The sequence below is a fragment of the Psammomys obesus genome, unplaced genomic scaffold, assembly GCF_907164565.1.
Source record: "Psammomys obesus unplaced genomic scaffold, mPsaObe1.curated_primary_1811, whole genome shotgun sequence".
NCBI lineage: Eukaryota > Metazoa > Chordata > Mammalia > Rodentia > Muridae > Psammomys > Psammomys obesus.
In genome coordinates this window covers 22,431,092-22,453,307 of record NW_026596095.1, presented here as the reverse complement: position 1 = coordinate 22,453,307, position 22,216 = coordinate 22,431,092, and the positions used below count along the sequence as shown (strand labels likewise).

The following is a 22,216-nucleotide window of genomic DNA, read 5'->3' as shown; positions in this document are numbered from 1 at the left end:
CTCAGCCTACTAAAAGAGCAAGTTGATACTACCAAATAAATGTGCAAGCAAGTTTACATGACCAAATTTATACACAATCATACTCTTCCCTAAGGCAATCCTACTTTTAGAGATTTATCCTATGAAGAACCTTAGAAAACATAGTATTTTGTTGCTGTAAAGATATTTTTAAAAAACATTTTTCCAGCTAAGATTTTATATCATAATTTGTCAATATTTTTCTTAGTAGTATGCAAATAAGAATGGCTTTTAGAACTGATAATGTGTTAGAGTCTAAGAAATATGGTACATGTAAGGATTTACTAAAACAATGACTATTGTATCACAGAAGCACAACAAATTAGCATGTATTGGTAAGAAACTGATCCCAATGGGCAGTGCTGGTGCACACCTTTACTCCCAGCACTTGGGAGGCAGAGGCAGGAGGATCTCTGATTTTGAGGCTAGCCTGGCCTACAGAGCAAGTTCTAAGACCACCAGAGCTATGCAGAAAAACCTTGTCTCAAAAAACGAATGTGGCCCAGCCATCTAGTGTGATGCTCTGCATCTATAAGGGAATAGGAAGAGATCATGATCATATGACCACAATGTATTTTAAGCAAAGACATTAAGTCATAGATTGATTGGTATATATGGGCAAAAAGCACCTGCATATAGACACTGGGTATATGTTTCTGTATGTGTAGAAAATAGCTCTTGTGATGAAAGATTTTGCTGATATAACATTAATAAAGAGCTGAAAAGAATTTTATCAAAAAAGAGTCATGAGTACATGAAATTACAATAAAAAAAATAAGTCTGAATATCTCAATTGGTAAGATATCAGATCTTCAACCTAAAGATAGCGGTGCACTATTTTAATCCCAGCACGTGGGAGGCAGAAGCAGGTAGATCTCTGTGATTTCAAGGCCAGCCTGGTCTACAAAGTGGGTCCAGGGCTCTGTTACACCAAGAAACCCTGTCTCTAAAAACCAAAAGAAAAAAAAAAAAAAAGAAATGACAATGAGGTTCACCTTCTTGTCACTCCACCTCATGCCTGCAAGGAAAGCCATGACCAGTGTGCACAGTCCTCCTGACCCTGGAAAGCCAAAGTAGACACTGCTGAACACAGCGAACACAGCAAAACCCAGAACCAGGAAGGATCGCTTCCACACAAGGTTGCCCTGGAAGAAAAAAAAAAAAGTTGATTAGCTCAATTATTTCGAATAACTGATTTTTAACAATCAATCGTCCTATACCTAGGATTCAGATGAAAAAAACAATGTTCTACACACAACACTTGCGTTGGTTAGGTTTCCACTGCCATTATCAATCTTCTGAAATTTCAAAATAATATGTTTTCTAAAGATAACGCTTCTACCTGATTTTTTAATGTTAGAAGAGTGAAGGGAAACAAGCTGCATTTCACTAAGAAAAAACTTTGACGAGAGATGTTTTACCATGTCGTAGTAAGATGCTGGAAGTCTTATTAAAGTATTTTGATACTAAACTGGGTGCAAAAAGCCATTACAAATTTTGATTTAGTTGAATACTACACAACTCCCCTGTGTATCCTATTATTTTGTAACTGATATTGTTTTGCAGATCAGTGTTACGACCCCATGTAGGCAGCTCTCCTCGAACTCAGGCATAGCACCAACAGATCAATCAGCAATTTAAAATTGGGGACCCTTTCCTCAACTATGTCCTGCAATCAGCAATTTAAAAACCATCTCCTCAACTGTGTCTTGCACATCCAGCTCTGGGGAAGGTGTTATAGAGTTCTAGAAGGTTCTTCCACTGACAATTTTATAGCTTGATTTTCTCAGTGGCTTTTTTTTTTTTTACCTGGTCACTGCTTGGAAAGTACTGAATAAAAAACCCAAGAAAAGATCCAGCGGCCACACCAATTACCACCTCCAAAATGCCTCTGAAGATGTTAAAAACTGTAGACCCTGAAAAACACATGGAAAGAAAAAACTTCCGTGAGGACGCTTAAACCCATAACTACACAAGCTCTAGTCTAACATCAAGCTAAAGCAAATAGCCGCATGGAAGGGGATTCTTCCAGCACTTCCTGTGCTCTACATTAAAAAATTATTATTTTTTATTATGTTTTATTTATGTTTATTTATGTTAAATTATTATGTTTTCTTTGCATGGCTGCGCTCAGGAAATTTAATTCTGAATATCTTTCCTACATAAGCCAGGTGTGGCAACCCATGCCTTTAATCCCAGCATGTGGGGAGGCCGAGGCAGGCAGAAGGCTGTGAGTTCGAGGCCAGCCTGGTCTACAAAGTGATTCCAGGACAGCCAAGGCTGCCCAGAGAAACCCAGTCTTGAAAAAGAAAACAAAACAAAACAAGACATTGTACACAAAATTGTGTTAAAAGACAAAGCTGTTTTTCTTTTCTTTTCATGTTTATTTTATATGTATGGGTGTTTTGTCTGCGTACCTATGTGTGCCTGCCAGAAGAGGTTATCAAATCCCCTGAGACTGGAGTTACAGATGGTTGTGAGCCACCATGCAGCTGGGAATTGATCGAGGGTCCTCTGCAAGAACTGCAAATGCTCTTAACCCCTGAGTCATCTCTCCAGCTCATAAAGATATTTTTCAACTGTCTTTGGACAAAACGTACCAACGAGTCACTGTGGTTTCTTGTTTCTACAATAAGCATTTCTCTTATTTAAAACAAAATTCCCTCCCATAATTTTACTTGGCAAAGACAGCTTTCTAGATGGAGAACGGTGAGCTTGTGGAAAGCATCCTGCTGAGTGTGCTGGGGTTTCAGGTGAGTGGGTTACCAGCCTGACGAGAGCAAGGTCCTAGGTTCCATTCCCTTATCTAGCAACTAAAAACAAAACAAAAGCCCATCCATGATGCATCATGCTCGAGACATTTCAAAAAAGAATGTACTAAATGAAGGCGTGGTGGTGCACACCTTTAACCTCAGTACTTGGGAGGTGACACAACAGAGTCAGCCAGGAGATGCTCAAGCTAGGGAAAGCCGAGAGCAGACTCTTATAAGAATTCCCATGTGCCTCTTGTTCTTGCCTCCTCTGTGATCCAAAGACAAATCTGTTGCTTTGAAGCCATGGTTCCTAGTCATGGCTACACTGGCTTCCATTCCCAAGGCTGCTGATTTAATTGGTCTAAGGTAATGCCTACAATAAAAAAAAAAAAAAATTAAAGCTCCCTGGGTAATGCTAATATATAGCTAAGGCTGAGAACTGTGACTTTAAAGGTTTGTACAACGGAAGCCTTAGGAATATAAGTTGCCTAGAGTTGTAGAGTAGAGTTCATCTAAAGATTAATTATCTATTAGGTCTTCGTAGGGAATGGGAACATTCGTAAGTTACAGAACAAGAAAGTAACATTGTGAAACCTGGGCTTACAGAAGACTAATTTACAAGGACCCAAGAAAAAGCTAAAGACAAGAGAACTGAAAATGCTCCTGTTTTAGAATCACAGCATTCCTTTCACCCTGTGTGCCTATCGACACAATCTACTCACCCTTTGTGGGGTTTCTACACTTAAACTTTCCTAGACCTCTTCAAGAAGAAACTATTCTTCTGTAAACCTCCCTACTCTCTATCCTCCTGTCCCGTACTCCATCTATAAGGCCAAAGAGAGGGACAAGACAGCTTCTGTTTTCTGACGGTTCTGGGGAGGGATCTAGCATTTCCCTTACAGGCATTGCCTTCAGCAATCACACCACGATTTAAACACTTTAAGAGAACAGCATGCTCTGGACAGGTGACATTACCTGTGGAAAATGCCACACCCAAGCACGTATTGAAGCCGGTGATGGCCAAGATGTCGTCGAAGCTGCCAGCAGCCATGAGTAAAGTTGGGATACCTTTTTCAACCCCATAGCCTCCTCCCTGCAAAAGGAGCATTGAAGGCACCACAACAGCCGGAGACACAGCACCTAGGACAAAACTAAGACACTGTGGACTAAGCAAGCTGTTCATTATCCCCACCTCAAAATCCGTAACAACACCTCCTTTTTTTCTATACTTTTACATCAGGTTAGGTTAGACATTGGACGACTGTAGTCTCTTAAACAGCCAGGAACACAGAAGCAGGAAGTTCTATAGAACACAGCATACACACACACACACACACACACACACACACACATATATATATCCAGTTACGTTTTAAGGTGTGAAAAACTACCTCGAGCATTCTCTACTGCAACAGAGCTTCAGCTAGTACTTGAGATGTCAAATAAGACAACAGACTTGAAGGAGCAGGCTATGAGCATGGGGGTGGTGGGACAGTGAGAGCAATAGGGGTGACACTGGGAGGCGTCTTACATACCCACAAAGCTCCAATGACCCACTTCGAGGACTGCACACACATGAACTCATTCACCACTGCCCAAACAGCATGAAATACACACAAGTAAGGAAACCGAGACAGAAGAGAGACGAGGTAACTGGAAATCACAGAGTTGGAGGTGGAATTTATTCAGTAGCCCTACTAAATTTTGGCAGACAGGTAAAAATTTCTTCTTGCCCATATGTAAACACTACATTCTTGCTGTGAACTTTTAATGTGTGCTTGTACCTCTTATCGCTCTTACCCACTGGACGTGAAAACATGACACTAGAAGGAATGTGTAGGAGAACCACCAAATCGCAATGTCTGTTGGCAGAAGGTGCCTCTGGGGTTGGATCCAGCATCTAACTCCCAGGCTTGGAATCAGGCATAGAGAAGACCAAAAGCAAAAAGCAAAACAAAGCACAACTTCTTCTGAAGTTTAGTGTGGCAGGATATTTTATTATTTTACATAGGAAACCTTTTAGAAAAATGTAAAAGCTTAAATGAATGTCAGATGCATTTAGATGTGTCCTAGAGAGAGGCAGTGTAGGTGTGCCTATGTAATCCTCCATCGACAAGAGAGCTGAAGAATGGAAAGTTTCTGCCTGTTTTAAGGCAGTCATCTGGTTGGCCTTGAGCTACACCACCATAAATTAGGTGAAATGGTTTGGCCCCTACTGACTCGGCTTGGACCTCCACCATGATGGTGGCATGGTTCAGCCTGCTAAGGGTGTAGGGGGAGGAGCAAGAGACTTCTTTTATAGCAATTGGACCTTGGAAAGCTCTCTCTTTTGGCTTGGAAGTGCCCCCCTGGAAGGAGCTCCATGTAAGAGATAGGGATTTTTTCCCCCTCTGGGCTTGCAGGCAAACAGAGAAGCAGCTGTCAGGACACAGGTCAACAGGATTCTAGGAAAGAGAGTAAGGAGCCCTCTTGGGTTTGGAGGAGCTCAAGAGAAATGTAGACTAGCTAGGTAGAATGACACACATAAAAAGAGATTTCTAAGCAGCTAGCAGTTTAGTTGTAGAATCAAGCTTGTAAATATATACTTTGTATATAGTTAAGAAAATAAAATTACCTTGCAGAACTAGCAAATGTTTACCTCAGTTTATGCCTCCTGTGTCTTTACTGGTATAAATATAAGATAATTTGAAAGGATAAATATTACAGTTTAGTTTACCGCAATCACTACAAAAGTTGGGGACAGAGATACAACCTATATCTCACAGCCATGAGATGATGCTGAAGTCCCTACCGTATATTTCATGGTGCTTTTAAGAAAATGTTATTTTACACTCTTTTAAATGGAATCAGTAAGTCCCAAATGCCCCTTGGTATTTTTATATGAAAAGAAAAAAAAAAAGTCATTACCCCAGTATGAACCCCCACTGCCATGGCAAACCCATCAGGAAGTGTGAAAGAAGGGCAGAAGCACACGCCTCCACAATGCAGGGACCCATGGCCAGTCGGACACACACCCCCTTCAGCTTCCTCAGGGCCTGAAAAATAAGGGTGGACACACTAGTATGTTCTATGAAAATTTGTGGACGATACAACCTCCAGCACTTCGTCAGACCATGCTCTGTCCTAATGGGTTTTTCAGTTAATTAGTTTTATTCTTCGTTCTACATGTTTGAGAGACAGGGTACCCAGTCCTCACAAGAATCCCGCAATAGGTAACTACTGTTCCTCTTTTTAGATGTTAAAGTCAGTGGCCTCAGTTCATGAAATTGGTGAGTATTGAGGCCAAGTTTATGGCCATGCAGGTGACTTCAGAGCCTGTGTTTCCAGCCCACATACTAACTGACCATGCACTTCACTTGTGGCCTATGGCCCCAGAATGAAGCCAGATGGGCCTCCCCTCCACAGTGATACCTGTTCCTTCAAAACATAGTTTGGGAACATCTGACTCCTGCGAGGCCCCATAGAGTACAAAAGCCCTGCATGGAATAAACGCCTCCCTCTTTCTGAGAGTGCCACGCACGTTGTCCACGTTCATTCCTGAAGCTTAATGATTCTAAGTACTTGTAATATCAGAAGAACATGCTTACTATTCAACAATTAGAGATTCATACTCCTTACCTTTGAATCCAGACCGAGGCCAGCACGAACCAAAATGACAGAAAGGGCTATGCTCCTCAAAGAAGAGGACCATTTGTGCTGGATTTGGACATTCTCACTGATGATGGGGATGTTTCTCAAGAGAAACCCAGCAAGTAGCATGCCTGGAGTAGATCAAGTAGGACTAGTTACGTTTTCAAATAGGGAGATTTGTTTTTTTAAAGCATTTTACTTGTGACAGAGATTACAATGTAGTTTTCCTTATGCTTAGTCTTTGGGTGAAACAAAGTTAAATACATCATTAAAACACATAATAAATAAAAGGATCAAAGAGATACTTTATGCATAAAGTGATTAGAATAGTTAATATTGTCCAGATAATGGAATATAGAAGGGACACAAAAAGTATAGCATTTAGAAGGAATAATGATCAAATCCTAAATAAGATGCTTCAGTCATGCCTGAGGACAAACAGTTCCTGGAGTTATTTGCAATGTCAGACTCCCTGAGCCATCAACAACAATAACCACTTATATGGATTCTGTTTTAGCTTCACAGAAGACAGCTTAGGAAAACACACAGACACACACTGTAAAGGTTTGGAAGACAATCATGGCAAATGGACACTGCCCTGCCATGTCCGATGGTATCTCTTCTCTTATTTACTGTTCACAGTTTGCTGGCTGCCTTCATTATTTTATATCAGATGAAGAACATAGACTCAGTAGTAGACAGGAGACCACAGACTCTGTTATACAGTGGACAAATGCTAGGAACGATAACACAACAACAAGCTTTGAACCTTCAGAGGAACGAGACTAACAACCCTAACTGATGAAACTGAGAAAAGACAGGTGAACAAGGGGTCCAGGACAGCGGAGGGGGTAAAGGGCCAAGCAAGTGTAATTTTCTGGGAGAGAAAGTGGTTACCTTGAAGGTATGGAACTTTCACATCCTAGGAGCTGTGGATAACTCGTCTAACTGAACCCTGGTCCTTGTAAGGGAACGCTGCCCATGTTTAGGCCACAAGTAAAAGAAGGATCCCTCTTTCAAAGACCCTGAGGTCTCTATTCTCCGTGCCTGTCCTGTGTTACCCTCTTCATACTGTGTCCGCACATGCACCACACGTCACACTGATAAACACATTTACTAGAGCTAGGATGCTGAATAAAAAGAAGCCATGTGGTGGCGGCACACACCTGCAGAGGCAGGTGGTCCTCTGTGAGTTTGAGTTTGACGTCAGCCTGGTCTACAGAGTGAGTTCCAGGACAGCCAGAGCTACACAGAGAAACCCTGTCTGGAAAACAAACAAGTCCCACCTTGTAGCATTTCCTGATTTCTGCACCACATCTAATGAGTGGTTCAAAAAAACTCATTTAATAACTGGAACCAGAGAGAGAGGGCTTAGCTGAAAATGTCCTGCCTCGCAAGCCTGGCCACCTAAGTTTGATCGCCAGAACCCAATAAAGATGGAAGAAGAGAACTGACTCCATAAAGCTGTCCTCTGACATATTCGGACACAAATGCCAAAACATACATTGCACACAGCACACACACAGAGTACACACACACACACACACACACACACACACACACACACACACACATAATAATAATTTTTCAGGTTTGTTTTTTTTGAGACAGGGTTTCTCTGTGTAGCCATGGCTGTCCTGAACTCACTTTGTAGACCAGGCTGGCCTCGAACTCATAGAGATTTGCCTGCCTCTGCCTCCCAGAGTGCTGAGATTACAGGTATGTGCCACTGTGCCCGGCTTTATTTTGTTTCTTATTTTTTTTTGGTAATTTTTTTTTAAATTAATATCTTCCTTTTTGTCTCCAGGTCAGCAAATACTGAGCTATTTTATTCCTTTATTTCCTAAAGTTGTCCAGAGTGATTTTAAAAACTATCATTTGCTTTGAGGAAATCAAGAAACATTCAGCACTTACCAAGAAGAGGAGGCAGGGGAGGCAATGTTGGAAACTTAATGAGTCCAAAAAGTTTACCTCCAGTGACGGCACAATAGAACAAGATTATAATTCCAAACAGATTTCCTCCAGGAAGACATTCGGAGCCGGTAACTGACCAAACCACAGCCCACAAAAGAACAACCATGGTGCCTAAAAAAATGACAACAAAAGAGTTAACACACACACACACACACACACACACACACACACACACACACAAATAAAACCCAAAACACCAGAAAAACTATTTTTTATAATGGAAGCTGTGTTGGATTCTGAAACTGTTTTTAAATAAACATTGAATCCATATGCAAATATCTATAACCATAAATTATAACAGACATGAGTAATATGAACAAATAGGTCATTACCAACCAGTTCAAGAACCAGGGAACTGGGCTGGGCATGATGGCATATGCCTTTAATCCCAGCACACTGGAGGCAGAGGCAGGCAGATCTGTAAGTTCTGGTCTACAGAGTGAATTCCAGGACAGTCAGGGCTGTTACACAGAGAAACTTTGTCTTGGGGAGAGGGGAGGACTGGGGACTAACAGCACCTTTAAATACACCTGCTACCTGTCCTCAGCCCCATTTCCCTTTACAATGGCAGAAGGAACCACCATCTTGCAGCACAGAAACAGTTAATATTACAGAGAACAATCGCTGCCTTTTGCCCTCTTATAGACATCTGAGAATATCTGATCTCCAGTTATACTCCTGTATTTAATTCTGCCTTGAATTAAACATTAACGATCATTTTTATAGTCAATGTTTGCTATGAATTATCACACTTAAAGAAGATAAAAAAAACATGATCACTATATTATTACAGAATGAGAAAGGTAATTCACTATATTATCACAGAATGAGAAAGTAACAAACCTAATGCCTTTTTTTTTTTCTAAAACCTCAAAAAAAAAAAAAAGTCCCCAGAGATGTAAGCTACTAATACAATGAAATGTCTAAGGCACTTTGATTATTTTCCAATAGACCATGCAGGCTAAGATTTCCACAAAATGTTACAGGCAGAATGGAAGGCGCATCTTTCCAGCTGTTAAGTTTGATTTTATTAAAGCATGAACTGCACTTTTTACTAATTCCACAATTAGACAGAGTTGAGTTTTCCTTTTTCCATGCTAAGATTACTGTGAAAAAGTCTCTGGCTCCTCTTTCATTCTCCATACCTGAAATACAATTGTAAGCATAATTTTTCTGTGTATTTATAAACTATCCCTAAATCAGTTTAGGTCAGCTAGTACCTTATTTGTTATTTATGATTTTGGAAAAACATAACTTTCGTATAATAATTGCTTCTTTTTTGTTTGTTTCTTTTTTGAGACAGGGTTTCTCTGTGTAGCCTTGGTTAGTCTGGACTGCTTTGTAGACCAGGCTGGCATCGAACTCACAGAGATCTGCCTTCCTCTGCCTCCCTGAGTGCTGGGTTCAAAAGGCATGCACCATCTCTGCTCAGCTTTAATAATAGCTTCTTAAGAAGGATTTATATGTATTAAATGATGCAGGCGTGAATACAGAACAAAGCCATTGACCTCAGAAGTACAACCATAGGAAAACAGTGAGTACATTTATCTACCAGGAGCCCTCATTTTCCAGGAATGTTCTGAACAATTCTATATTTAAAAATGAGCCCTCAGGCTGTAGAGATAGCTCAGTGAGTAAAGTATTTGCCATGCAAGTGTGAGCATGAGAGTTCAGATCCCTATCAGCTAAGCGTTGATGTCAACATGACAGTCACCTGGAATCCCACAGCTTAGGGACATAGATGGGATCCCAGAGCAAGCTGGCTAGCTAGACTAGGTCAAGCATTGACTCTGGGGCAAAGCAAGACCCTGCTGTAAGAAGCAAGCGGAATTCAGAGTGAGTGTTATTAATGTGGACACGGCCATACCAAACCCACGCCTCAGGTCAATGGTGTGGCAAAGCCTCCCCCATGTGAGGTTCAGAGGGATGGCAAAGCCTTCTTCCCATCCAAGTGCAAACGCTGACGGTATGTGCACTCTAGCTTTCTCCCCTGGGTGCTCACAGCTCGAAGACTGCGCCCTCCAGAGGCTGCTCCCACGGCGGTTAGCTAAGCCTGCCTCCTGTTCAGCTGGTTGTAACAACCCCCACTCCTTATGTATCCGTATGTAGTAAGCCCTCCTCCACGTGCAGCTGTACATGATAAGCATGCTGAACATCTCAGGTGCTGCAGCTTCTCCACCCGAGCTCGGCTTTTCATTCCCTTGCCACACCCCAGTCAGGTCAATCCCCAGTCAGGGTTCCAGGACCCAAGTCATGCAGAGTACAGCACCCAGCCCCAACGTATAAATAAAGCGTGATGGAGGAAGACTCAACACCAACCTCGGGCTTTCCCTCACACGCACACTACACACATCCAGAAGCATTCAATGCCACAAAATGCTAAAAAAGGTAACAATAAAAATGATTCCTCAAAATTAGTCATTTCTACATATTCCTCAGGCAATCGCTTTCTGCTTTTATTATATTTTAACTCGATATGTGTCATATTTTCAGTGGTAAGAGTTTAAAAAAATAGAGTAAAGGAAAGAAGAGGTGTCAAATTCTGTGCAGCCTCTTCAGCTGGGTCATGTTTTGAGAGCTAGTTTCTGTGTTCCTAATGGTTTAAAAATGGTTTTTCCATACTGAATCAGAATCTTACTTTTCCAGTAAAAACATTCACCACCTAAAGTATAACATATTTTACTTGTTTTCATTGTCCTGAGTGAAAATCTCTGGGAGAGCTCCCTTCTGAAGTACAGCTCTAAAGACTTAGGCCACGCTGGGTGGGTGGTGTAGGCCAGCAATCCCAGCACCGGAGAGGCTGAGGCAGGAGAATCAGGATCCTGAACTACACAGACACAGACACAGACACAGACACAGACACAGACACAGACATAGACACAGACACAAAGATACACAGACACACACAGACACACACACACACAGAGACACACACACACACACACACACACACACCTTTGTGAACAAAAAGTTGATCACTGACTTTGAACATCTGTGCTGTCATCAGATTTCTAACATACTTGAGGTTACCTCCACAACTGAAATAATATCCAAAAACGTCAGGAGAAACCCTTCTCCCTCCCCCATCACAAAGAAATGGTTGCACTGCAGACCAGTACTCTTCCGTGTGGAGTAACAGGATTTGATTAGAAGTGTAAACAGAGCACGGCTGGAGATCAGCCAGCCTGTAATGTTGACACCTACATAATGCTTCTCTGGGAACGAGACATCTACAGCCAAGTGTCCCCATCGAGCCTTACAGTGACTGTGTGAAATTACCCAGAAATAGAGGAGGTTCTGCTCTTTCGACTGGCTCAGATGTGGTGACCACAGACCCCTCTCAAGTCACAGTTTGATAGGGTGGAGCTTTTCAACCCCACCCGGAATGACCATGTGGAGCAGAGAAAGCCATGATTGTCAGCCGCTCTGCCCAGCAGTTTTAATCTAAGTACATTTCTTCTTGTCCTTTTAACCATATGGTTTTGGAAACTCTCACTGTGACTTCATCTTTAATGTTTTTTTAAAGATATATTTATTTATTATTTATACAGTATTGTACCTGCATGTGAGTCTGCACACCAGAAGAGGGCACCAGATTTCACTATTAGGTGGTTTTGAGCCACCATGTGGCTGTTGGGAATTGAACTCAGGACCTTTGGAAGTCAGTGCTCTTAACCTCTGAGCCATCTCTCCAGCCATCTTTGATGTTCTTTTTCTGAGTTCATCCCTGCCATATACACACCATTTGTTACCACTCTTCCCAGCAAGCCGTGAGGAGGGCAAGCCAGTATCCGCCTCAGTCGCTGCAAGCTATTGGGTTCCGTTGGTGATTCCTGTGGCTTTTTCTCACTGCTGTTCAGCAGGTTACTGCCTTCTGTTGGCTCATTTGCATCTACAGCTTTGAGGTTCATGACTCTCTCCTCCTGTACTTAAAAAAATTAAATCTTTAAAACTGTGTTTTCATACATCTGTTAGCTATTGGCTTATCGCATTTCAAATCAAATTGCCTTTATTAGAATGTAGGATAATGCCATATAAAGAAACATACAGCTTCATTACTAGTGAGTCAGCTTGTGCTTAAAACAAGAACTGTTGAAGAATAGTTAACAATGAGTACCTGTTTTTAAACTTTTAAACTCTCGTGTCATGTAAACATGAAGGTACGTACCTCGCCCCTAAATTAGTATAGTTAAGATATAATTCAATACAATAGCAGGTGAATATACCATAGTGATTCAAGAAAGGGGAGGAGGGAAAGAGAGAGGGAAAGAGAGCAAAGGAGGCAAGCACACAGAATTCTCCTATGAAAGTGGCTCTCAACCTGTGCGTCACGACCCCTTTGGGAGTTGAGCCACCTTTTCACAGGAATCACGCAAGACCATTGGGAAACACAGATATTTACATTATGATTCATCACAGTAGCACAATTACAGTAATGGAGCAGCAATGGAAATAATTTTATGGTTGTGGGTCACCACAACATAAGAAACTGTATTACAGAGCATTAGGAAGGTTGAGAACCACTGTCCTAAGGGCTTATGCCAGGGGCACAAAGCGTTTTGTAGGCTATTTGCCAACCTCAGGTAGAGCCAGCTGCCAACAACCTTAGCTGGGAAGCTGTAAGACATTATCTACCCTGATCTATGTGAATGCGGGGATTAAGCATGATGAGAATTTTTATTCTTTCTTTCTTTTTTTTTTTAAGACAAGGTCTTAGCAGGTCACTCAGGCTGGCCATACACTCAGAGTATTTTTGCGTCACTCCTCTGAGTGCTGGCATTTCAGGAGTGGGTCAGCTGGCCCTTCTGGGAGAATTGTTAGTTGAGTGGTAAAGGCTGAGGAGAAACAGTTCTCTCAGCTTGGAAACAAACAGTCATGTACTTTAGGAAACAGCTGGGATTTCCTGCCTTTGGTTGGAGATGTTACCTGCAGGTCTTCATGCACGGAAGCCATGGGACTTGTTCCAGCGGATGGCTTTGAATACTGACATTCGACTGTCCTGTCTTCATCCTCCATGTCTTACAGTTTCAAAGACGATGACTTGGGGATGAGGGACACGGTCTGGTTTGGAGGAAACACAGCATGGACACAGTAACAATTGAAAACTGTTGGCAGCAGATGAGTAAATTCACTTTTTCCTTTTCTTAGACCCTGAGGTAGACCCACAGTAACTCAGGCTTCTCACCTTTGTATCGCTGGTTTTTTTTTTTTTTTTTTTTTAATGCCCTACATATTTATCTTCATTGCTTACCTAGTTTTTGGCTGCTCTTGAAATAAGCCCTTGGTGGCCTATCACATCTTAATTCCTTTCCCATCGTTCCTTGCTGATTATGCTTTGAAACGCTGAGCAATATCACTTCTAGATTGCCCTAACTAATGGGCTGACTCCCCAGGCAGGACTGCTCAGGTAACTTTCCAGTGTTGACATCCGGAATGAGTCACCAGAGGTAACCTCTTCCAAACCCATTATTTTCTGAAAGAGGAGAGTCGCTTATTCCTGCCTTGTCTATATTTCTGTAATGCTACAATTGCTGCAGTAAGATTTTCCCATGTGAAACTTCGAATACCTTTAGAAAAGAATCTGGGCAATTTTAAAGCTTTGGAGAAGAAAATTATATAGTTTGCCTTGGCTATAATAATTTTCTTGGATATATTCTGTAATTTTTTTTTTGATAGCTTAATTCTACTTGCCACAATTTGAGATCACTTTCTGTTTTTGTGGTTTTCAGAGCAGGCAAGGAAGTGCTTAGGGATCTTTTGCAACAGTTTTCAAATATTTCTAAGACAGGAATATGGGCTCAAATGAAACAAAATCCTTAAATCAAATGGAACAGACGACAGTGAACCTGCAGCATCTTTGTCTTTCTCCACAGGGAAGTGACCTGGACTGTGAAAAGTGTCTATAAGTATACCTTACCATCAGGTATTTGTTAAAAAGCCTCCCATTCTTCAACTTAATTTTAAAAACCAGCCTAAATGCTTAAAAGTATTTCCTGTGCTATTTAAACGGACAGGGAAGACCTACAAAGTTGCAAATGCCTCATTGCCAAAAGTGTTTCTTTCAGTTGAAAGATCTCTGTGTGGGCGGGACTGCTCACCTTCTTTACTTTTAAGATTTTGTTTTAAATTGTGTGTATGAATGCCAGTTTGTGTTCAAGGGTGCAGGTGTCCATGGAGGTCAGAAGAGGAGGCTAGATCCTACAGAGTTGGAATTACCTACAGTTGTGAGCCACCCGATCTGGGTGCTGGGAACCTGAGTTACAGTTCTGTTGATGCAATGAAACACCGTGACCCAGACAACATTTAATTGAGGGCTTGCTTACAGTCTCAGAGGGTGAGTCCATGATGGGGAGGGAGGGCCACAGCAGGCAGGATGGGGCTGAAAGAGTAGATGAGAATTCACACCAGATCCGCAAGGTTCAGACAGAGAGAAGAGCTGGTTCTGGTGTGGGCTTTTTGAAACCTCACAGCCCACCCCCAGTGATACACCTCCTCCCAAAAGGCCACTCCTCCTCATCTTTCTCAAACAGTTCTACTAAATGAGGACCAAGCATTCAAATATATAAGTTTATGGGGCCCATTCTTGATCAGATGGAACCCAACTAAGGTCCTCAGGAAGAACAGTACAGACTCCTAATGTTAAGTCATCTCTCTACCCCCAAGACAGTTTACTTTCTTATTTGTTACCTTAGTTAATGATAGGAACATAAGTGAAACCATTTTCATGTGACCTGGAAACTATGTTGAAAACATGACATGTTGTTTTGAACTAAGAATTTGTTTTGACAAAATGAATGCAAACAGGTTTTGACATAATGAACGTTATTGTTGTAAAAGGAGAAAAATATTTACAGTGTGAACCCATCACGTTTTGACTGTGAACAAAGCAGAAAAATATTTATGTGAAAATGTGCAAAATGCCCACAAGCTAACACATGGTGAGAACCATGCATGGAAAACAACGAGTTTAAGAACTAAAACTAGACAGTGGTTTCTAGGGAGCCCAGCTGCTGTGCTCCGGAAACACTGTATTTCAAGCCCCTGCAATGGTGCCCATCATCAAGAGGACTTTGAGACTGGCCTCCGTGTGCTGTGGTTCCGGCTTCCCACACAGGCTGCCTGTCAGTGCTAGGTGCTAGTCAGTGCTCTCAGGAACCTTCTGGGATGTCCAGCAGTGCCATCATCCAGCCCACCACAGCTGATGGATTTCTGGGCACACAAGGATGGAGCCTGTAATCTCTGGAAGTGTTGTAAGCAGAGATAATTTGCCAGTGGAACCTTGCAGCAGTTTTTCTGCTCAACCAACCGCTCCCCTCTGGTTGAGACGTCTATTTACACAAGATTACTGTAACCTTTATATTAGCATGGCATTCTAAGGAGAGTTTGTGTGAATAAACTAAGCCTATCTGAAAGGCAGATCTGTGTGCATCCTAAAGCTTAGCGTTTCACAGCTCACAGGCCATGCTCTCTGTAGCTGCTTTTCTTGTTGTACCAAAACATCAGACACAAACAGCATAAAGGAGGAAGGATTTACTCCAGCTCATGGTTTCACAAACATCATTCTGCTTGAAAGGCTGAATACAAGTTCCTGTATAGCAACTAGGAAGAAGAGAAAGATCCCAAACAAACTGGAGAGTATAGTCAAGACAGGGTTCAGGAGAATAACACACACACACACATACACAGAGAGAGAGAATGAGAATATGAATATACAAAAACTGGCCAAAGTATTGGGATGTATGGATACATCCCAATGGCCTGCATCCTTTAAAGAACCCCTATCTCATGTTTTTAGCTACCTCTTAATAATGCCATAATTTTATGACCTCATCAAGCAAGTAATCAGTTCATTGGGTTAGACCCCCATTTTCTACTGTCCTAATTTTCAACCCAATAGTTGACAATCAAGATTAACCATTGCATTGCTTGCCTGTGGTATGGACAGGACAGTGTTTGATGGGGGAATCTTATTGAGAAGTTGCATATGTTGTTTGATATTATTTGTAATGCATCTATTTCTCCAAAGCTCACATTTTGGAGCTTAATCCAAAAGGGATGTCAGTAAGTGATGTAGATTCCTGGGAAAAGGTTAAGTCACTTTGCAAAATGATCTACTCTCTCAAGTGGAATGGTGCTCTTTAAAAAGTGGTTGAAGGGCTGGGCATGGTGACACAAATGTTTGTTTGTTTGAGACAAGGTTTCTCTGTTTAGCCCTGGCTGTCCTAGAACTCCCTCTGTATTCAAGGCTAGTCTAGAACTCAGAATCTGCCTGGTGCTGGGGTTAAAGATGCACACCCAGCTAGAACACACCTTTAATCCTAGCAGGAGGCAGAGGCCAGCAGATCTTTGTGAGTTTAAGACCAGCCTGGTCTACATAAAGAGTGCTAGGACCAGTTCTAGTCTATGGACCTGTCTCAGATGTGTGTGTGGCTGGCCATAGTGGTGCACACCTTTAATACCAGCACTCAGGAGGCAGAGGCAGGTGGGTCTCTGTGAGTTTGTAGGCCAGTCTGTTCTACAAAGCTAGTCCAGGTCAGCCAAGGCTACACAGGGAAACTCTGTCTTGAAAAAACAATGTGTGTGTGTATGTCTTTCTGTCTGTGCATCTGTGTGTATAAAAAATAGGATGAAAGAACAGCTTTTTCTGTTCTGCAATGTCAGGTGGTATTGCTCCTCTATCCTTCTGCATGAGGATGAAGTTGTAAATTAAGAGCAAGGTCTTACCAGACACCAACTCTTTTTTTTTTTTTTTTTTTTTTAAGATTTATTTCTTTATTTTACATATGAGCACTATATTTGCATGTACACCTGCAGGCCAGAAGAGGGCACCAGATCTTATTATAGATGGTTGTGAGCCACCATGTGGTTGCTGGGAATTGAACTCAGGACCTCTGGAAGAGCAGACAGCGCTCTTAACCTCTGAGCCAGCTCTCCAGCCCCCAGACACCAACTCTTTAAGAACTGTAACCTTGGAACTTCCTGCCTCTAGAACTATAGAACTATAGTAGCATGTGTGGACTAACTGTTGGAATACTCTATGTGCTGTATGTATACATTTAAAAGTTCATTGCCATGGCTGCTCATTAAGTATCCTTCAATGATTATAGTAATGACAGTCTCCTACATTTGGCGTTCACCCATTTAAGGGTTGGAACAGGAGGTTCTCAGACTCCTGCAACATTTTGTTTGTTTTTTCTTCTTTGTGTTTTGTTTTTGTTTTTTTTGTTTTTTTCCAGGCAGGGTTTCTCTGTGTAGCCTTGGCTGTCCTGGACTCCTTTTGTAGATTGGGCTGACCTTGAACTCATAGCAATCAGCCTGCCTCTGCCTCCTCTGAGTGCTGGGAATACAGGCGTGTGCTACCAAGCCCGGCTTCTTCTTTGTTTCAAGGAAGCTCTCCCTTTTATAGCTCCAGCTAGCCAGCCCTGCATCTAGCATCCTGCCTGACTCTCCACAGTGTGCCAATATACCAGGCTCCCATATGGAGTTTCTAGGTAGAACAAATATTCCAGTTCTTGGTTCTGCTTATCAACGCCAGTTTAATGTTCACACCTCAAAAAGTTCCCTCCTCAGCAATTAGGAGTTCAGACCCAGACATAGAGGAGGTTAAAACTTTCCTTGAGAGTTGCTGAAATGACTAAGAATGTTTCCCTTTGCGGTGAATGACCTTCTCTGAGAGTTCCAGGCGTGTAACCACATGAGGCCAAGCTAACAAAGGAAAGCATCTGTTGTGCTATTTGGTTTATTGCCCTGGTGATTTTGTGGACTCTTTAGGATGTAAAACACTAACAACATATAAATATAAGAAGATAAATCCAAAGTTAAGAGGGACCCAACTCTTGCTTCTCTCTATTCTATATTCTTTCCAAGGACAACACTTTTAATTGCGAATTTAACACCTTAGTTTTAGATTTGGGGTCCAACATGTGTTATAGATATGGCTTACTGCATGGCTAAAAGCTACTTGTTCAAATACCACAGTGGATCTCTCGATTGGTGCTGGTGATACAGCCAAGACTGGTCTGCATCAGTGTCTCTAACATAACTCTTTCAGATTTTGGTCTAGGGCTATGAAGGGTTCATGCCAATGATTAATAAAAGAGGGAAAAAAACCCTCAACTTTTTGTTTTTTAGTGTCCATTTGTGTTGGGGGAAAGCTTTGGTTGATCAAGTTTCCATGTGTCTTGGAAGCTTAGCAGCCAGCCTTCCATCATGCACGGAGAAAAAGTCAAAACTGTCTAATCTAGACAGCAACCTAGAGCCCTGACAGGACTGAGCTACTGAATAAACCCTCAGACATCGTGCTCTGTGAGGAAAAAGAAATCTGTCATTTTCAAGAGTTTTGATTAAATAAATAAATAAATCCTGCTACGACAGCCAAAACATTTTGGCAACTACAACAGGTTTGCTACAGAATTTGCTGCAGAATTAGGTCTGAGAACTTCAGGTAAGAAGCAGTGTTGAAACATTTTTGGTCAACATCTATCTAGCTTCTTGACACATTGTAAAATCCTTGATGGGGAACCAGAGGTCAAAACACGGGGGGTAGGGGAATGGGGGAGGGGAGTCATGAGATGCTGGACTCAGACCTTGAAAGATGAAGTCATTTGTAAAGGAACTGGAACAGATCATTCCAGACAAAGAAATTGCAGGAGAAAGGATCCTGTGTGAAGTGAAGGTTCACGCTGTGCCGTATTAACTAGGACATAGCAAGGTACAAAATGTGAGCAGTCCAGGGAAATGGTTTCCACACCTAACCCCATAGTGTCACTTCCCATATAACAACAAAACAAAAATAAATAAATAAAAACGAAAAACAACAGGAGTTTAGGCTTAGATGATTCTAGGGTCCATGCACAAACAAGAAATCACTTCAGGTATTTTAAGCAGAAAAATATGCTACAAAGCGAACTAGATAATCCTGAGGTTTTTGAAGGGCTTTCAAAGCAGGGTCTAGTCTGGGCCCTCAACAATGAGCCCTAGAATACTAGCATCTGACCATTAAGAAATGTTCTATTTTTGCCACAGGCAGGAGTTTCCACAGGGTGTGTGAAATTCAAGAACACCGCCGTAGCTGTCACTAGAGAAGGTGGGATCTGGCAGCAGTCTGCACAGGACATGAATATATTTGTGGTGGTTTGAATGTGAATGAACTCTGTAGGCTCATATATTTGCATACTGGGTCTGCAGTTAGCAGAACTGTGTAGGAAGGATTAGGAGGTGTGTCAGTAAGGGCTGGCTTTGAGGTTTCAAAACCGCATGCCATTTCCAGTGTGTCTCTCTGCCCCTTTAGTGTATTTCCGGGGGAGAGTTCTCAGCTTCTCTTCCAGTGCCTGCCCACTTGCCTGCTGCCCCGTTTCCCGTCACAATGATTTCCCATTTAATCCCTCTGAAACTGTAAGTGCCTCCAACACCTCTTTCTTCTGTGAGTTTTCTTGGACCATGGTGTCTTATCACAGCAATAGAAAAGTAACCAGGACAAGGTTCAACCACCTCCCTCAGGCTAAGTTTTGAAACATGGTCTCACGAGGTAGCCCACACTGGCCTCAAATTTTTGTTCTATTGCCTCAGCCTCCTCGAAGACTTAGGGTTACAGACCTGATCCTCAGTGACCCCCCTCCCCACCCCCAACGCCCCAGCTGCCTCCTGTCAAGCAAAAAGTTGAGGATTTAACACCGCAAGACTTGAGTCTGCAAGTCTCAAGATGCAAGGGCCCTCAACACCAGCAGTTCTGAAGACTGATACTGCCATCACCAGGACCTTCCTTGTCAACAGAAAGCATAAAAAAAAAAAAAGCAGGAAGATGGCCTTGTCCTTGTCCTTTGAAGACTCAGGGACATCATTTACTTATCTGTAGATCTATACCCAATCTCAACAGGAAGAAAAGCTGTGGAATGTGTTCAGTTTTCTGCCGTGGGGAGGACAAGAATTCATGCAAGAAACAGGTAACTGTTATAGTCCACATTCACAGAGAAACTTTGCATATAAGACCCAGAACCCAGGACCCAGGACCCAGGACCTACCTCTGGCTGATTGTTTGATTTTTTGAGACATGGTCTCACTATGTGAGATTGCTCTGTCTATCTTGAAACTCACTATGTAGACCAGGCTGGCCTGGTCCACCAGTCTCTGCCTCCCAAATGTTGGGATAAAAGGTCATGGGCCGCTATACCCAGCTACTCTGGTTCATTCTTAAGGCCTTTTGTGGATACTCTGAAAGTGCTGAGAACATAGTTGATGGGTTGTAATCCTAAAGATTTCTGAAGGCAGAGAATATATGACATTCCTTGGTCACTTGGTTAGTTAGATTTTTGTCAACTTGACACAAGCTAGAGTCATCTGGGAAGAGGAAAATCAATAAAAAAAAAATGCTTCCATCGGATTGGTCTGTGTGGGACATTTTCTTGACTAATGATTGTTGGGGGAGGCACTTCTGCCCACAATCCCTAGAGCAGCCCAGGTGCTAAGGAGCTAACTTCTTGTTTAGGTACACTCTGCATTCTGAACTCGTGTAGGGTGGAGACTGTATGGAGTTCACGTTTGTATTTCCTGTCCTGGCCTGTGCCTGCTTGGCTCAAAGACATGAACGTGTGTGCTGAACTGAAAGTCTTCGTTCAGGACTTAGAGAAAACCAGTAGCCAGCATCCATGAGAAGGCAGTGCCGGCTAAGCATTTCAGAGGAACAGGTCTTTTAGGGTAAACAGTCCTGTGCCAGGCACTTGCTCCAGCCTGTAGCTGGTGCTGCTTTCGTGCTGGGAGGCTTAAGCTTCTCGCCATTAATATTTTGGCGAAACAAATCTCACAGGAGTCTGGAACAAGAGTGAAACAAGAAGCTGATACCTGGCAAGTGAAAGAGCCACAGGTCAAGTGTTCTGAGCAGATATAATACTGTCCAGTGTGCAGACCTGAAGATTCTTAGCACGATGAGGAGCTACCCAGGCCAAAAACCCTGAAAGCTAAGACAAAATCAGACACACACACACACACAGACACACACACACACACACACACACACACACACACACAGACACACACACACACACCCCGCTATGTCTGTGGATTGTTTGCTCGGCGCTACTTACATCATTGAGGCAGTCTCCAGCACAGGCCACCCGGCTTCTGTTGACTGGGAACCAGGCCTCGGTCTGTGGTAGCGATGCTGTGCTAGGTTGGGGCGGTGCTGCGGCTCGGGGCTGCGGATCACAGGGAGGTCCAGCGGCGCAGGGTGGGGTGGGGCGGGGCGGGGCGGGGCGGGGCGCGGAGCCCCGTGCTCAGCCGGAAGGAGACCCAGGCCCAAGCGTCTGGCTTTCCGCAGCCTGGGTCGCCCTCCCTCCGAGGCTGGGCGCCGGCAGCCTCACTGTTCCCGACTCTCCTAAATTCTGGGAACCCACGCCACCTCCAGGACGCGCAGTGTCTTCTCAGCCACCGTGGAGAGGCAGGATTCTCTCCTTCAGGTGATGGAGTGAAACCTCGGAGCAGCGTCTATCACTGTGAGCCTCTCGCTGTGTTGCTTCACTGTAACCCTCCCATCAGCCATTTACTTTATTATTTCTGACTTCCAGTTCGGTGTCTTCCTCCTCCTCAAGCCTCCTCCCCCCTTTTTTTCTTTTCTTTTAAAGAAGTTAAAGTTTGTTACGAAATTTTTAATGTAGATTTTCAACACTAGAGCTAAAAGGATGAAAAACACCCAGGAGAAGGACACACCCGAGTAGGAGCAGGGGTTGTGGGCACATCCAAGCACAATTTCTCTCACCTTACCTGGTTTCACTCCTCCAGCAAAGCGCTGAGTTCAGGCTTGGGTTTCAGGCATGCGGGTGTATCAAGGAAATTTCTATGCCAGGCAG

At 42.8% G+C, this 22,216-nt stretch overlaps 1 protein-coding gene across 1 annotated transcript in view; it reads right to left on the bottom strand.

Moving 5' to 3' along the window:
• The window catches only part of Slc9b2 (solute carrier family 9 member B2), a 31,395-nt gene extending 9,854 nt beyond the window's left edge, over positions 1-21,541 (bottom strand). Inside the window, exons 1-9 of the mRNA XM_055628325.1 lie at positions 21,455-21,541; positions 13,302-13,436; positions 12,118-12,298; positions 8,316-8,486; positions 6,390-6,532; positions 5,679-5,806; positions 3,747-3,922; positions 1,828-1,934; positions 1,014-1,163 (exon numbers count right to left, since the gene is read on the bottom strand). Of these exons, the coding sequence (XP_055484300.1) occupies positions 1,014-1,163; positions 1,828-1,934; positions 3,747-3,922; positions 5,679-5,806; positions 6,390-6,532; positions 8,316-8,486; positions 12,118-12,298; positions 13,302-13,391 (1,146 nt within the window). The 5' untranslated portion in view covers positions 13,392-13,436; positions 21,455-21,541. The remainder of the gene's footprint in view (positions 1-1,013; positions 1,164-1,827; positions 1,935-3,746; positions 3,923-5,678; positions 5,807-6,389; positions 6,533-8,315; positions 8,487-12,117; positions 12,299-13,301; positions 13,437-21,454) is intronic.
• Positions 21,542-22,216: the final 675 nt, after the last annotated feature.